Genomic DNA, 17519 nt, shown 5'->3' with positions numbered 1-17519 from the left:
TGTCTTTATCCATCGAAATATCCCTTTCATCTCACGTCCTTATACTTGCAGATGAAAATAAGTATTTCCAACAAAGAAAGCCTAAATTTAACACCAAAATATGCAAAGTTCTATCCCCCAAGGTTGGGCTATTTTTAGTCCCAAGTTCCACAGAGATGAATAACTGTTTACCTGATGGGTCATAAACTTGATGTTTTAATATAGTTTATGACTTGGAAAATATACATTCATCCAGAGGAGCGTTGGTCTAAATTTGATCCACTCAAGAGGGAAAAGAATCGAATCGATGACGAAAGCAGGAGAAAAGCTTTTTCCAAAGAAATGTTAATCGGCCCATTGCCAGTGCATACAATTAGTATAAACAGTAATTAACTTACTGCTTCTATTATCAATATAACATTTTTATCTAATCATAACGCCCCCGTCTGCCATGATCTATTGTTTTTGAGATTTGTTTAAGCGTGGGATATTCTGGAAAAAAAGCGGAGTTTCACTGTAAGATTAAACAATTAATAACGAGTTAATGCTGCATTTACGTATAATTACCTAAACCTGACATTACGCACTTTTATTGTAAAAAGTAAACAATAACCGTCATTATCATTCAATTAAGCCACTATTTATTTACATATCATCGAGCTCACCAAATTTTCCTTTACGTCGGTAAACCGCATTATCGGATTTGATAGGTAAGTTAACTTTTTACTGTCATGTAAATATTATTACATATAATTGTCTAATTACACCGTCGCAGCCCGTGTGTAATAAGCCATAATATGGATGTAAACAGCCGGATTTGTTTTTTTTTGCGATTCCCTGAGTGTGTGTTTATTGGGACGTTTACAGTAGTTGTTCAGTACCAATGTTAAGTTGAAGTGGCGTGAATAATCTGTTATCTCGAAAATGTTCGAGCGGAACGCGTTATTTTCGAAACGTCACGGCAGCGGTATCTCAAAAACGGTAGCAGTTATCGACTCGACTTGAGCGCTAAATCGACGGGAGCGAGAAAGAATATTTTCGCGTTCGTTTAACAATTAAAGCAATTTGAAGTGAAAAGTCTAAGATGAAAAAAAATAATTTCACTAGATTCCGTGTTTATTCACTCGAGAGGTGTGTGCGCCTCCAAAGTTGACTTTGTCAATCTGTGATCTGTCCTTATAAATAAATTGTAGTAATTTTTAATGTTAGTTTATCTTCTAAAGTTTGTCAATCTCGCATACGGCAACATGCAATACCAGCACTAAACCCATTGCAAATGTTCCCCTCAAGTCCACTACAAAGAACTGGTACTTCAGTATTGAAATTCGTCGAATTGCTCCCATTTGAAAAACGTTATAGTCAAAAATGCAAAAAAAACGTTATGGTCAACTGGTCATTTTCCAATAACTTTCTCTCTCCTCCGACATCCGTTCTGTGCATTATTTTTTAATTTACTTAGTGGTTCTTTATTTTTCTGCCGTTTCTCATCTCATCTGCATCTATTGTTGTAATTAATTGTTAACTCGATGTTTTTCGTTCGGAGGAAGCAACTTTCGTTGTTTATATTTAGATATGTTTCTCAATCGTTATTCTCTCACGATTCCAGTTTAAGGCGGATTGTCCAATCTTCTTTTGATTATTTGGGAATAGCGCTTCGCGCACCAGTAGGGGGTTGTTGGAGTTGTGGGAATGCTCGCTATGGGCTTTGGTCTTTGGATGTTTTACACGTGATGTGTCTATCCTAAAAATTGTTTTAATATTGAATTTATTTTCGAGTTGTTGAATTTGGTCTGATATACCTGCCATGTGCGGCAGGAAAATGCTGGTTGACCGGGAGTTACCCCCCCCCCCCCCTCCTTTCTTAAAACGACATCTGGGATGTGATCCTCAGCAAAAAGCTCTCGCTCTTTTTTGTTTGATACTCCTCTATGTATCCGCAATGCACTTCGATTTGTTTTATAGCTCCTATAACCCCCACATCTCCTCTGGTTAGGGTCCTATTTGTTGGACCGGCCCATATAAGTAATGGAGTCGCACAATCGTTTCCCATACAGCCTCGTAAGGTTGATTTCCACTATACAGTTACACTAAACAATCTGTAAATTGTTGTATAGAGAAAATGACCCATATCGTCATTTTACGTGCTGCCAGTTCTATCAGTTGTACACTGGCAAATTGTATGTAATGTCTATGGGACGGAATGCAGGATGAGGACGGAATATACAATATGTCCCCGGATGAGGTTGCCGAGAGGAGAAAGATTCTTATTTTTTATGTTACGGGGAAAATGTATTCTTGATGAAAGCTTTCCCAAAAGTTCCAAAAATTAATTATCGTTTTCATGGCAACTGTAGTCGATACTTATGTTTATTTAGTGTCCATTACGATAATCCAACAAAGAAGAGGAAACTGCAAATTGGAATTTCACTCGATTCATTTACCAAATTGCTGAACGCACGGCATCCACGCAGTTCACTTTAACTTCTTCCAATCTTTTCAAGCGGTAAAGCCGCTACAGTATCTCCGATCCTCTCCTACAAATGTTCTGCATTCGAAGGATAATCACTTATTTAAACTGTTCGCTTTAAACTTTCCCAAGGTAAAAATCTACCGGACTCAAATCAGGGCTCCTCGCAGGCCATAAAACAGGACCATTTCGACCGATCGAACTCTCTCCAAATTACAGATTCGACCATTTTACGATTATTTGCGCGTAACGAACAGGCCAACCACGTTGCTAAAAGCAACACTTTGCACAATAATTAATCGGTGGATGGTTCAACCTTTAATTTAAAAATTTTTGCGACATATTTAAATACTCGTATTTGTGCTTATTAACGGAGAAAAAAAGTATACGATCCAATTATACCATGGTAAAAAATTGCACACCATACCTTCACTTCAACCGAGTATTGCTGATTATGAGCAGAACAGGGATTATGATGGCGAGTAAAGCAATACTATTGGTGGAGAGCGTGGCTTCATCAAAAAATACGATGTCTTGAGAAAAGTATTTTTTATTCATTACTTGAGTGCCCATCCACGAGCGGAAATTCAAAGGTTTTCCTTGATCTCCCAGCTCTCTCCGTTTGCTTTACATCTAATACGGGGAGAGCAGTTAAGAATTTCTTGATCAGTTTTTGTGCATCACATTTTGAGATATAAAATATGCGTTAAGTTCTCCGATAACTCGATGAACTTCTTCATTATCGTTGCCCTACTGTGTGGCGTAAATTCGTCGCTCTTTCGACTACATTGTCGAATCGCTACATTCTCGTCTTGGCAAACCCCTGAGTACTGAATTTCGCCAAGATATTGCCATTCCGTCCGGAAATATTTACGAAGAACCGAACGAAAAGTAAAACTTTGACACCCTGTATCACGAAGCAAGATACGACATACGTTCATTGGAAGTTTTTTCATAAAATGTGACAAGGAATAATTCAATTCAAATTGATGTCTTCGTTTAGTAGACGCCCTGTGTAATGGACCCTGAGCTAAACGGCTCAGAAACTGGTCAGCCAGAAGAGACCTACAACGCTTGAGTTTTTATGACAGTTGAAGCGGTGCTGTCCCAGCCCTTGACAGGGGACTCCGAACTATGCGGCCAAATGAGATAGCGCCGTCACAGTAATGACTATCCTGCTCTCTATGTGGTGACACCTTCGGCGGTGACCATCGCGACAGCGCCGGTCACAGAAATTATAGTCACGAAAGTGAGCCTTTATGCACGATTGTTGATTCGTGAAGAGTACTGCGATTGACGGGATCTAATTTGTGGTGAAAAACTGCGAGATTCGCGGTTCGATAGAGCAAATAGTACTACCGGGGTCGCTTTCGCGCCGGTTTCGTCCGTGACATGATCAGTGGCTCACGTGAAGGCGATGCGATTCAGATGGTCACGTGAAGCCCATATTCTAGTCACCGCAGTTGTGGAATATGTTTCTTTGCCAGGTGCGGATTTTTTTGAATTTTCGTCCTTGAAACGATCAGTATTTAGTTAAAATTAAGCAGAAAGAAAGAAATAATCAACACCGAACTCGTAAATTAAAACAAACTTCCTGACGCACAGACGTTCCATTAACAAACTTTATAACTGATTAACCTTGACTTTTAGCTGGCCACAAGGCACGTACACACATGCCGAAAACTTTCCATTTATCACGTGAAAAACATCTCCACATCCAGAGTTGGTGTACCACATTTTACGTAAAACAATTCGATCGGCATGCAATCTACTTGAATAAAATCCGATTCCAGTTTTGGCTCGAAGCCAGCTTTTTTTATATAAATAGCAAACTTGAATGAATATTTAGGTGCAATAAATTGTCGTGAATGAAAAATGACTTTAGGGAAAAATTCCAGCCATGTGTGATTTTTTGGCGTGTAGTCCCGGATCAATGAACTAAACATTAGAACGGGCGTTGATCGAACACATTTGCCTACGTACTACTCCTCATTAAGAGGTCAATATTTCGGCCCAATCTCGGACGATGAACTTGTTGGGATGGTCCTTTCATATTAGGCTTAATTGATTGGTTTAGGAGTTGTAATTGTGTCGAGAAACTCCGGTTTCTGGACACTGTTATGATGACTCAATATTGGATAGACTGTAGCCGAAAGAATTGTCTTCCGGGGAATCGAAACAAACCCGAGGGATAAATTCACGTTTCCGAAGGATAATTGCATTTGTGCGTTTTTGTTTCGCCGTCCGTTGAACGGCATTAAAATCGCGCATATTGCCATAATACACTTCCGATTTTAAGTATCAATTTGTGCAAATAACCACCTTGAGCCGCGATTGCTTTCTAATTACTGTGACAAGTACCCTTCAAGCTGTCTGCAGCTAGTTAATAAGGTTTAGAGCTAACATGAGAACCGAGTAAAAAACCGAATAAATAAAATCCTGATATATATCGGATTTGTCAATTTGCTTAACAAGGGCATGTTAATATAAAATTAGATATCAACATTTAGAACCTCGTCTAGGCTCAAATTACCCTAATCAAATACCAGCACTAATCAGACCTAAATTAATAGCTATTGACGGAAACTTAATCCATGTAGGTTTTGAACCAAATACCTCAAGATAATTACAACAAACTCACTTCTTTTTCTGCTCTTATACGTCTAATTAACAATAACAAGCCCATTCCTAACAAACGTGTCCCATAAACATGCCTTAACAAACTTAAAGGCAGCGGTTCTCAAACTGTGAGAGGGGCGCTACAGATCGAAAACATTTTGAAATTTTACTCAACCGACGAACACGTTCTGAGGTTCTGAGGACTAATGGCTAACGCACGCTTATTTTAGGGCGCCCAACCCCTTTAAATTTGGTTCCATACTAGAAATGGCCGCTCTGACTTCGTTTTCTACTTGAAGTTTATTTCGGTATTTAGATTTCAATGCAGCAAGTGCAGATAATCTAGTTTCGCAAAGATGAGACGTTGGAAAAGGCAGCAGAATCCTAAACGATTTGGCTTTTATGAGGGAACAGTCACTCGGAAATTCAGGCCAAAAATTAATTAAAGGTTTGATGATGAAATTTTATTTATGTGCAGTGGCCCGTCGAAACATCTATCAGTTGTTCTTCCTCCTCTAGTGATAACCCAACAGATCCAGCGTCAAATGGCCCTTGAAACCAACTCCAGTCGGACAGATTAACCTTAACCAACCTTAGCAAACAAGCATCGCATGAAATTCTCACGCAAGTTTTCTAAATGACCTCCTACAGGGTTCGGCATTACGGCTTTGTGATTCTCTTCCTGTGAAGAATCCTGCATAAATTCGCGGCAAGCATCTCGAAACAGTTTTCGGTGAATTTGTCATTCCATAACTGCATTTTCTACCAAGAAGGGACAATCTGTTGACCCAAATCAAGTATATTTAAGTATTTCCCTGCAGTTGAAGATTAAATGTATTAAAATTTTCTAAAATAACTGAAGCTCTAAAAAAAAATAATCTGTCAGATAAAATCCCTTTGAATTCTCCCAACTTTCCTCGCTTCGAACTATCGCTATTTCCCTTTTTAATTCAAAGACACGTTCGACCACCTCGCCGCGTGACAACCATTTAAGGGCGCGAAATTGGTTGACCTAAAACGGGGAGGCGTTAAGAACAAAATTTGAGAACCGCTGCTTTAAGGGATGGTGGAAAATATCAATACGCACATTTTTTAACGAACATATACCAACAAAACAAAAATGAACGCGCTAATTTCTGATTCGAATGACGCACCGATGGATTGGAGGAGGTCCTGTGGCCTAGCCCGCGCGCTCTCCCGATCCCAACCCTCTGGATTTCTTCTTTTGGCGTCGTCTCAGATCTCCGGCCCATGCAACGTTTATCCCAAATGTGGAAGATCTCTTAGCAAAAATCACGGCCAGTTATTGTTGCTAAGATACATCTGGAAGGTATTACCGGAATATTCCACAGGGTCCGCGAGTCAATGAGCCCACCGTACAACCGTTGCATTGAGGCAAGTGGCGAACGTTTTGAACAGTTACTCTAAGCCGTCGTTTATTGATCAATAAAACAGCGTTTAACATAAACGAAAAATTGTTACAACGCCCAAGACTGCATTGCCTCCCGTTCAAGCAGTCCATTTGCGGACGAACGTTAATTAAAAAAAAAAAAAAACGTTAATGTTGGTGCCTCCCGCCGCCCCTCAAATTTTATCAGAATATTTTCGGGACACCCTGTACGACCCGCTTCTTCATCTCTATAAAATTCGCAATATTTCCTTCAGTCATAATAAAGCAGTCGTATGAAAAAAACGAACAAACTGGAAACCGAGTTTCATGGTTGATGTATTTACAGAACTTTCCATCAAACCTAATTAGAATTAGAAACAGAGAGGAGTCGGATGAAGGTTAGACTTTGATTGATTCGGCTCAAAGTCTGATGGAAGGATTTTTCCTCTGCGTTATTTTGCCTTCCGAATTTTGAATAAAAGCCCATACGGATAGGTATTTTTAAAATTAGAAATTCCCCACGAAGAAGCTGTTTTTAACTTAATAGTCGCAACAACTATAAACAAAAGCCCGATAAATTTTGAATTCAAAAACTAAAGCAGCATAAAATCGACGGTGTTGACATCGAAATTGCTTCAACGGAATCCCGGAATTTGGGTCGCATTTGCTCTCCAAAGTAAATATCTTTTCCGGAAAATCGGTCAGATTTAGGCTTGAAAGTTAAATATTTCGCATACCTGTCTAAATTTGTTTAAAGCGCACTTTGCGTTTCGACGGAATATCCCAAAGTGATAAGCGTATTTCCGACTTTTTATTACTTTATCAACCTTTATTGCCATTATTACCAGTATGACGCAAATGATAAAGAGACTGACGTAAATCAGAATGGTGAGCGCAGACAGATTTAAGAGACGGAACCCGGTGTCAATTAAGCCCACTTGAAATTTAAGTGGTTGAGTGTATTTGACTGGCATGTGAGTGGTAGGATGGTAGGGATTGATCTAAGTACGCTAAAATCAAATATTTTTCGGACACCTCGTGTGGCGCACACCCACAAGCAAAGGTCGCCCACGTTTTTCTAAAAACGGACCGACTCGAGTCGCCCTTTCATCGTCTTAAATTGAGACGTGATTGACAAAGCAAATAGCGCTACAGTAAATTAAGTTGCGTCTGAAACAACTGACTTAATGAGGTAAAGACCTATGAAGAGAAAGGCATGCAATTTTGCAGTGAAAAATTCCAATCAGTAGAACAGCTGTAAAGCATATTGGGTTGCAAATTTCCATTTTGCAAATTCTGCCTTTGAATTTATTATGCTTCTGCGAAAAACGCTGAAAATGTCATACGTACGAAGTTCATCGAAAATGAATGCGAGAGGTAAAATCGCGACCCGATCTCAAGATACTGGAGGTGAAGGACTTAAGCCCGAATTAACAAGGAACTGGCGATTTCTAAAAATTCCCGTGGATGGATTTCGCGCTTGGAAACTCCGAAAAATGTTTTCAAGGCCCGGAAACGGTATTTTTTCCGGGCACCCTTGTGTCGCGAACATTTTCAAGTTACACGACGATATGGTACGGGGAGAGTTCCAGAAGTACCCGACTTGGCACGTAGACAGGGATTTTTCTTTGAAAGTTTGCCTATATTACGAAGGCCTCACCTCAAAAACCTTATGCTTGAGGGTGCTACATTGATTTGTATTTGTTTTGTAGCCGTTTTCAGTAAACGCTTTAAAAGACTTCAGGAACATGGAAAAAATTCATTACCGATACGAAATTCGCAACATTCGAAGCTTCTTACTTACTAAAAAGGGTGTAGAACGCATAGAAGATCGCTGGGTGTGTCAATCGCAGAGAAGACTATGTTGAGAAATAATACAATATTTTCCATTTTTTTTTCAAGTGTTAGGTCGTGTACTTTTGGGACTATCCTCGTACAAGTGCTCATCGATAAAATGTGGCATTCCTCGATTCGGATCTCTTAAATAGAAACGCTCTGAACTCCTTGCATTCTAGCTCTGCTTCTGTTCAATTTCCATAACGTGTACCTATCCTCGACACTTTTGAATCAACTTTGTCCGCATTAATTCCCATACTCAAACTGCATTCCCCTGTAGGAGACTGCAATGGAACGCGACAATACAAAAATTTCCAACAATTGTTTGAGAATGCATACTTTGAGCATTTAATGGATATAGACTTCATAAAATTCGAGACAAAATAAACCTCTAATTTTCCAAAAACGTCCAAAAGAGAAAGCTCTAGCGTTTCTTTTTGAAACTTGAAGGAGCCATTACCTGCGGGTTTTTTTCGATCCAAATCAACCTCCAAGAGCCTCAACGAAAACTTTGGGAATTCTTTCTGCGGAAGGGACCTTTCGCTGGTAAACCAAAATTAAATTCCTAGAAGGTATCTTCCCAAGAGGTCCAACATTTCGGGTACGAGCCGCCCCTCGAAACAATCAGAAATAGGCCTCGAAGCTTCCAAGAGTGGCCGAAATTGTTTGGGAAGTATTCTGAAAATCCAAAGGGCCGAAAGTTTCTGGCAAATCTTAACCTAAAAATGTTACAATGCGAATTCTCTACATTCCCTGAGGAGGCACGGGCATATAAAATTGAACAACTTTTCCAAAACTCCAACGATGTATTTAAGATTTTAATGGTATCCGAAAGTTCTCTCGAAGGGAAGAATCGCTAAAAAACTATTATTGAGCCCTTAAGAATAGAAGGATTTCGTGAATAAATAAAAATATTCGGGGATATTTTATTTTTCAAAAATTCGCGAAATCGAACCTTTTCTGTCTCTGTACTTAATCACACCCTTAACATCAAGATTCCTAACTCAACCTTAACCATTTTTGAAGCGGATTTCAATCCCTTTCGACTACAATATTTGTGACACACACGAAAACAGTCTGATGGAAAACTGCTGCATGACTCGATATCTGTGTAAAAATAATATCCAAACGATCGGAAATTTTACATGCTTATACTAAACTTTTATATGTTTATCCTGCAAGGAATTTTCATAGCTGATCCCGGATTTTCATAAGAAAACATCTAATATTTTATATCAAAAACACGTTTTTAATGATGCCGAGAACTAGACAGCCTTCTTATACAGGGTGAGTCGGGAGGATCGTGCCAAACTTCAGGAGCGTGTTGTACATGAAAAATAAATGTAAAAAAACTCAAATTTTGTTAACCGATTTTCGTTTGTTTACAAGTTATAGCGTAAATAAAATTAAAACATAAAATTTTAAAAAATTATAAATTTCATAATAAATTCCATATTTCTTATGAAATTTATAATTTTTTGAAATTTTATGTTTTAATTTTATTTACGCTATAACTTGTAAACAAACGAAAATCGGTTAACAACATTTGAGTTTTTTTACATTTATTTTTCATGTACAACACGCTCCTGAAGTTTGGCACGATCCTCCCGACTCACCCCGTACACACATACGGCCCTTTACGACTCAACGCGGATGTACGAAAAACAAAGATGTATTATGGAAGTAAAAAGGAAGTTCCTTCCATCCCGGTTCGTCTTAAATGCCTTTTTGTCAACTTCCGACCAATTTACTGTCTGAATTACTACTTAAAACGGATAGGCGAAGTACTCATAAAGCCGAGAACGGGGAAGGAGAATATAGTTGGGGCATTGAACCTAATATTATAAATTAGAGCTAAATAAGAGAAAGTCAGGATATTATTGCAGTATAGTCCGAGCTCATCACCCCTCTTTCATTTTAATTTCAGCATCATCATAGACGATTTCGACTCGAGCAAAGAGACAAAGGACCAGAAGCCCCCTCAGACTACCAACTCAACTCCTGCAGCCCCGAGAGTCTACACGAGATCGTACTCGGATGCTTCCATTAAGAAAATATTGGTACGTAATTTAATCGCTTGAATGCTCTTAATGTTTATGGAATGTTTACGAAGTACTGCTGAAACGTAGGTCCTTACCAAGATTAACCTATTTCGACTTAGAAGATCGTGTAGTGTTATCGACACTGACCGCTCCCAGAAGGAGTAATTACCTTTGAAAGGTAAGACGCACAGCCATTGTAAACAGGCTATTACTGCCAACTTGAGCCCTTGTTAGGCTCTAGCCGGTCTTATTGGATTTGTCTCTCAACCTCTCCAAGTGTTAAGTCCAATTTTCTTTCTGTTCTTAAAATTTAGATTTGTGTACAGACTTAGTTACTGAACAACTTCAGGAACTCAGAGCGGCATTCATAAATAATTTTTTTTTTATTCCCGCAACATTGTTATCTCCTCGTACTCCATGGGGGATGTGGAGCGGCATCAAGCGGAGATAATATATAAAAAATTATTTTATTTCATATTATTGCGGATCTTTCACACACAGGGTGTTTAAAAAAATATAGACCACTCCGGTAACGACAAATTTCTCCAACAAAAATCAGGCAACTTTTGTACTATTTTTCGTTTTGTATACACTTGAGAGTGTTAATTGAACATTTCGTGCATTTCCGCATGTATATATATAAATACATGTGGAATGATGGATATATACACATTTATATATATAAACTATCAAAAAAAAATCGAATTATTATTTTGAGGTTCACGCACCTGTTTCTTCAGTTTCTACTCCTGCTCCAGTGACGTCCAAGCAGTACTTTTTAAACTTTAATTCAGTTCTACCACTAGGGCTCTCCTCACATCTGACTTTCAGTGAGAAATGATTAGCATAAGAAATGTCCTCTGAAGGATTTAAGTTTTCATAAAAGGTGGGAACTGAATGCACAGGATGTTTCCGAAAATGCGTGGCTAAAAATGAATTTATTAATTTGAAATAAATTCATAAAATTTTATTAACTGAAAGAAAAGTTGTTTAGAAAGTATCATTTTCGCTGGTTAAATTTTGAAAAGCTGCATTTCCGTAAGAGCAAGAGAGCACAAGTACAATCTGTCGACAAAAACTTTTAATTCCCGCTACAATGCCCAAACTTTCCGAAACACCCTGTATGTAAGCTTTTTGATGACATGTCAGTGATTATAGCTTCAGTACCTCTATGGCCCCAAGGAGGTCAACCCGAAAATTCGTCTACGCTGCTTTTTGTCCGTTTATTTTTTTAAATTAATGTATATAATACATTTTTATAGTTATTTTTTCTGATTTATAATTCTTTCCTGATATGCCATTGGCTTCGTATAAGGGCGAACTGAATTTCTTTCATGCAAGGCAGTTTTGTCATCTTCTTTTCGGTGAAGCATCAATTGGTATAGAAAATAAACTGACCATCAAATATCTGATTTGAAAAGAACTTCTGAATACATAAACCATTTTCGCACCACTAGCCTGAAAAGGCCCCCATTATTGGGTGTGTTCAATGATTGTAAAGTACATTTTCTCGCCTTTTTCTCTAATGTAACGGTTGATTAATAGGTTAATAATGACTCATACATGGCGCACCATTTTTCTACGGAGCTTTTTCGCCATAATGTCGTCACTACTATCATTCCCCTTTATTATGGCGGTCATGGGAATAAATGTTAGCTGAAACGTCACATAGTCGATAATATAATTCAAAGCACGTTACTTTAAATCTGTTTTATTCTGGATTTAATTAATTGTTAATTTAGGTAAGTTTAATGCGGTTTATTAAATTTGGTTAAACACACTAGGGAAAGAAATCGCGTAGGCACTTCGGTTGTGAAATACTTATGACCCTCACGTCTTAGATGCCTCCGCACCGTGCGTTTTGGAACCTAAAGTCGGCGTTCGTGACGTAACAATGTACTTCACAACCACTATTAGATCCCAAGAACGGCTCCGGCTTCAATTTCAAGAGATGTAAATTGAACATTTACTTCTCCCAATATGGTTATTGTGTTTTATGCTTCGTTAAAAGAACGTTAGTTCAGGTCGTATCTCTCAAAAGTGTGTATAAAATATTAAATTAATACCCTGAAGTGTGCTTAATCGAAATAATTTTTCAAACAAACAACTCGAGTTGCACACATTAAAAAATTGATGCTAAATTATTGCAAAAACTACTGAATATTGATGTAGAACATGCTTAATTGAAATTAAACATAATTAAACAGGCATATAATACGAGAAGACAATAGAACCTAATATTAAGGGCATTTCATCTAAAAAGAAATAAAAGTTAGAATTGCCCCACTTCATTAAGACTTCATGTATCTTTTCTAACAAGTTTAAACTATTTTCAGGAGTTGTTGACGACTCTCATGTTTAACTTTTTGCTCTACCTCAAACGCTAAAAGAGACATCGATCCAGTCAATCGGGAACTCCCAACTGATTCGAATTTCAACAACTTCCACTGAATCAAATATGTACATACTACCATTTATTCATCTTTATTATTGTTTTTGATTTCTGGAAAAATATCGTTTAGATCGTTTTAAATGAATAGTTAATGAACGATTTCCCGGTGATTCGTTGAGAATTTCTTTGTTGGAATCCAGTATAAGGACGGATTCGACGTCAACAGGCAGATGTTCCAGGTTTTGGCTTTTAATCGTGAATTAAAAGGACTTTTCCATAGAATTGGTTCTAGTAGATAGAGAATATATTTAAGAATTTTAAAATTTTATATTTCAAAGGAAAACCTGTGAGTCGTCGCAGTGGACTAACACCAGTAGTGTACGTCATTCCTTCACCCGAATTTCTCAATATTACGTTGGAGAGCAATAACGCATTATCGACTAAAAGTTTTACATTTTAGAGAATATTCTCCACGTTTTCAGAGCGTAAATCATCGATGGCGTAAAGAAAATTTTCTTAGGCTGCGCAATCATTTTTCCCTCGTAATTTGTCAAAAGTAACAACACCGATGGTGTCAATTTTGACTACAGTTCTCGCTTCGATCCTGCTTTTCGCGATACTGAGAATTTATCGAAAATTTTCTGTTTTTACAATCTGCGCCAATGGCGCAACCGACGATTTTTCTCTGCTTAGACGTATGTGTAAGTATTTCGCAAAAATAGATTGATGACTTGTGTATTGATTTGCTGCAGATTGCAGTTATCTGGAAGCTACACTGTTTTTCGCAATAACAACTAAAAATATCAGAATATATTTTGACAGTCCTCTAGGTTTTCCCAATCTACCACAATTTTTTTTTTTCGTAATTTTTACCAAAAATTTCAAATCGCAAAAAGTACATGTTCGAATCAAGTCAACCTACACGATGGCGAACATTCGTGGGTTTACACACTCAGAAGGTGCTTGAATCGAAACCTTCCAATTCTCACGGTGAGTAAATGCTCGCATGGTGCATTTGAAGCAAGAGCACACTTAAAATAAGTAGGCACTAATTCAATTGATCATTTATTCGAAATCAATCTTCCATGACTTCCGATTAGTCCTATATTTCCTATTTAAGTTGATTTACTTCACGTTCACTAAGGAAATTACTTGGAGACGAGTAGTCCAAACATATATTGACTTTTTCTGCATTCCTTTCGATGACGTATCACAATTGCCTCAAAAACAGATTGGGGAACGGCGGAAGAGAGCTCTGCCTCAATGATTCTGGCTCGGAATAAATTGCAATAGTTTTGTAAATACCCTTGGTACGCTTCTGATTTTTGCTTATGAAAGTAAAACATTAATTATAAAACCAAAAAGAATATATTGTCACATAAATTATAGAAGATTAACTCAAAACAGCATATTATAGAGAAATCTCTGTCATTTTTTACACTCCAGTAGATATATGGAAGCTCTAGGACTTGTGAGTCATGGGAAAATTCCGCAGCTGTGTGTTGCAAGTCAATCCTTTCTAAGTTTTCCTATTTGAATCTCAAGAATATAGAGATATTGTTTGCCTCTATTTCAGCTATCACTTACGAAGATAGTCCGAGCAGTATCCGGCTTGACATATAGATGGCGATTTCTTGTTAAAAACTCGCCTATATTACTAAGACCTAACCTTTGACAGGTTATGGCTAAAGTTTGAGGCTGCTGCGTTGATTTGGCCTTGTTACGGAGCTGTTCCTAGCGAAGGCCTGTAGAGATTTCATTCATGAGAAAGAAATAGGTCATCGATGTCTGATAATTTTCATTTGAAAAATCTCAGTCCGCCCAACATCAAAGCGGAGTTAGATCCTGCTCTGAAGGGACCTGATCCTTGGTTAACAACTGTAAAATATTGGGAGACAGTTTAAACGCGGTCGCACGAGCTGCTAAGGCGAATTCCGCAGTAGCGGACCCGACGACACTCCAGATCTAACCGCTCTAGAAGTTGTGGTGAAAATCCGGAAAACTGCAATTGGAGATTGGCACTTGCGAAGATACTGCGCATCGTATTTTGACCGAACAATTCGATACGAGGAAGCCTGTGCGCAAAATCAGTGCCGCAATTACTCGCAATTGAAAAACAACGGCGCCGTGGGAACTTTTCAAAAAAGCGTTTGATAGAGCCTCAGAGCAGTAAAAGCCGAGCTTTTGCGTCAATTCGCATTCGAAAACTACCTCAGCATTTTACACCTGAACCGAAAGAACCGTTAAAACTATGGACTAAAAAAGGGGAACCTGCTCCGAGGATGGCGGAAACGGTTCCATCTGCAAGGAAAAGCGATGGCGCCAGTTTTTTACCTCTCTAAAAGAAAAACGGTCATCTCAGAATATTACATTACAGCGTTGGATGGAAGATATTAGGCAAAGCGTCCGCATTTGGCAAAAAAGAATGTCTCGTTTCACAGAGACCATGTGCCAGTCCGCACTTGCGCCATTACGATGGGCAAAATCAAATCAGCTTGGTTGCGAACTTTCCCTCGCTCGCCCTATTCACCAGATTTAACCCCCTCAGACTATTTTCTATTCCCAAATTTGAAACTATGACTCGGTGAAAAGAAATTTGCCAATAATGAAGAGGTGGAGTGCGAGGTTGATGCCTATTTTAAAACACTCGAAGCTTCCTGATACACACGAGGTGTAGAAGTCATAGCCCCATGGAAAAGTTTATCGATCTCAAAAGGGGCTGTGTTGAGAAGTAATATAACATTTTCCAACTTTTTTTCTTTTTTTAATCTTAGACTGGGTACTTCTGGGACCATCCTTCTGCCAAGGCCCGGCGTAACCTCAACTAACCTGAACACCTGGTGTTTACGATACTCCGTGTTTTTTTTAATTAAATACCAACACCTGGAATTGATTAAGGGTTTTTGTTTTAGTTTTTACTATCGGCTCCATTGGCGTATCGTTGTTCTAAGGACGCCCACGAAATTCTCAAAACTAGGTTAATCGATATATGTGTATTAGTTTTTAGTCCCTAATTAATATTCAAATTATCCCGGGGGCGACCCGGGACCCTGCAAAAAGTGCCTATTATTATGCATTCTAGTACTGCTACTTTGAACCCTTATTTGCCCTTATGACCGATTTGGCTGAATTCGTGTCTTAACCTTTCCAGGTATTAAGTCGGCCTTTTTATTGGCATCTAAATTTAGGTATTGGCCTTAGTTGCCAAAAAATTTCTGTTATAAAACTAGGTATAATAATATATCAGGAATGAGAGTGATAAAGAGCAGCTGGCTTCAAATCTAAGGACGAGGGAAATATTCATTTACACTGGCACCGGTTTCAATGAAACTCAAGCTGAATGGGCAGTTTTCTGACTTCCAGTGTGTAACAATTTAACATTCAGATTCATTTTCATGATCGCTTGAACTATAATGAAATTATGTAGTCGCAAACACTGTGAACCAGGCCAATTTGTACCGAAAACATACGATAAATTTCAATCTGAATTTTAGTTTTAGTATGCGGATTACATGTGGTGTGGGCCGGCTTACTTCCGGTATTGTTTTTGGTGTGTTTAACATTGGGTTTTGGGATATGATATGAATCATTAAAAGTTTTGCTCTATCGGTTGTATCCTGTGGTACTTTCATTAAGCCGCAGTTATGGCAAACAAAATTTAATTGTATTTGGGGAAAGTCAATGGCTAATACCGCACGGTACAGGGTTCGTGTAAAAATACAGGGTGTCAGGTTAGTTCAGGTTAGCAGATTTTCAACCACGGATTCTGCGCGTAAGAATGATATTAGGTCGCGATACTTTCTACACTCGAACAATGCTTCGTCAAGGAAATACCGGATGTTGTAGTTTCACGTTTTTAAAACTGATTTCTAATAAACAAATATCAACATTTTATATTATTTTCATTATGGCGACGTCCTAATTTGTATGTGGAACGTAGCAGCGATCATATCGAACAATTTCCGTCATAATAATTATTTGATATTGATGTTAATTATTTTGTTATCGAATAAATTATATTCTGCCGTTCAATTTATTCTACATTTGAAGCTATTGTTGTCCCCCTGTCCACTATTATTGTTTATTCCTCTTGTGTTAAAAGTCCGCTTTGCCGTTAGATCGTCAACAAATAAACCGTTACTCCCGTTTACACCGTAGTAGTGTGCCGAACAACGTGGAATCAGCAGAATGGCAGAAATGTCAGGAACCAACCGAACCCGATCAAAGAATCACCCGCGTTACTTCGCCATTTTGCAAATAACTAAAGGGCGGCGGCAGATACTAAAATGGTCGAAGCCCTTCAAAGTTTTTGGGCAATTTAAATTTCCGAAATTAAACTCTAATGTTTCCACGCGCTGGCTTCATCAGGGACGCATCAGTACAAAGTAGGTTCAGGTACATCATGCTGCGCGTGCCCGAAGACACACGCAAGCGCCGGTGTGTCCTGAAAAGGACGGAGGAAGAAAGAGGAGAGTGCTACAAGAAGACATGGTCGCAGCTTACTGTGAAAACACCAAAATTTTCCTCAATTTCGAGAATGAACTCGGAATATTCACGACAACGAGGAATGTTCAAGAATGGAAAAGCTTGATTAATAAAAAGGAAGAAAACTTAGTACTAAATTCGCAAAAGAAGGAGAGTTCAAGTAGAAACAAATAACATCCTCTTTCCCTGTTAGCACAGGCAGAGAAAAGTTTTGTCTTGTTTCTCAGAGTTTTCACGTTTCAAAAACAAAGTAATGAATACAGCAATGCACAATTTTCTTAAGTAAATCTCACAGTACATTTTGTATGC

The 17519-nt window shown here is 38.3% G+C and overlaps 1 protein-coding gene across 2 annotated transcripts in view; it reads left to right on the top strand.

Moving 5' to 3' along the window:
* Positions 1–17519, top strand: part of LOC136348120 (uncharacterized) — a 32647-nt gene that overhangs the window by 12093 nt on the left and 3035 nt on the right. For both annotated transcript variants that reach the window (XM_066298722.1, XM_066298723.1), the window contains exon 2: positions 10219–10351. In XM_066298722.1, the coding sequence (XP_066154819.1) occupies positions 10219–10351 (133 nt within the window). The remainder of the gene's footprint in view (positions 1–10218; positions 10352–17519) is intronic.

The sequence above is a fragment of the Euwallacea fornicatus genome, chromosome 31 (assembly GCF_040115645.1).
Source record: "Euwallacea fornicatus isolate EFF26 chromosome 31, ASM4011564v1, whole genome shotgun sequence".
In the NCBI taxonomy this organism is placed as follows: Eukaryota; Metazoa; Arthropoda; class Insecta; order Coleoptera; family Curculionidae; genus Euwallacea; species Euwallacea fornicatus.
The sequence above is the reverse complement of the archived record's forward strand: the minus strand, read 5'-3'. Positions and strand labels throughout refer to the sequence as shown.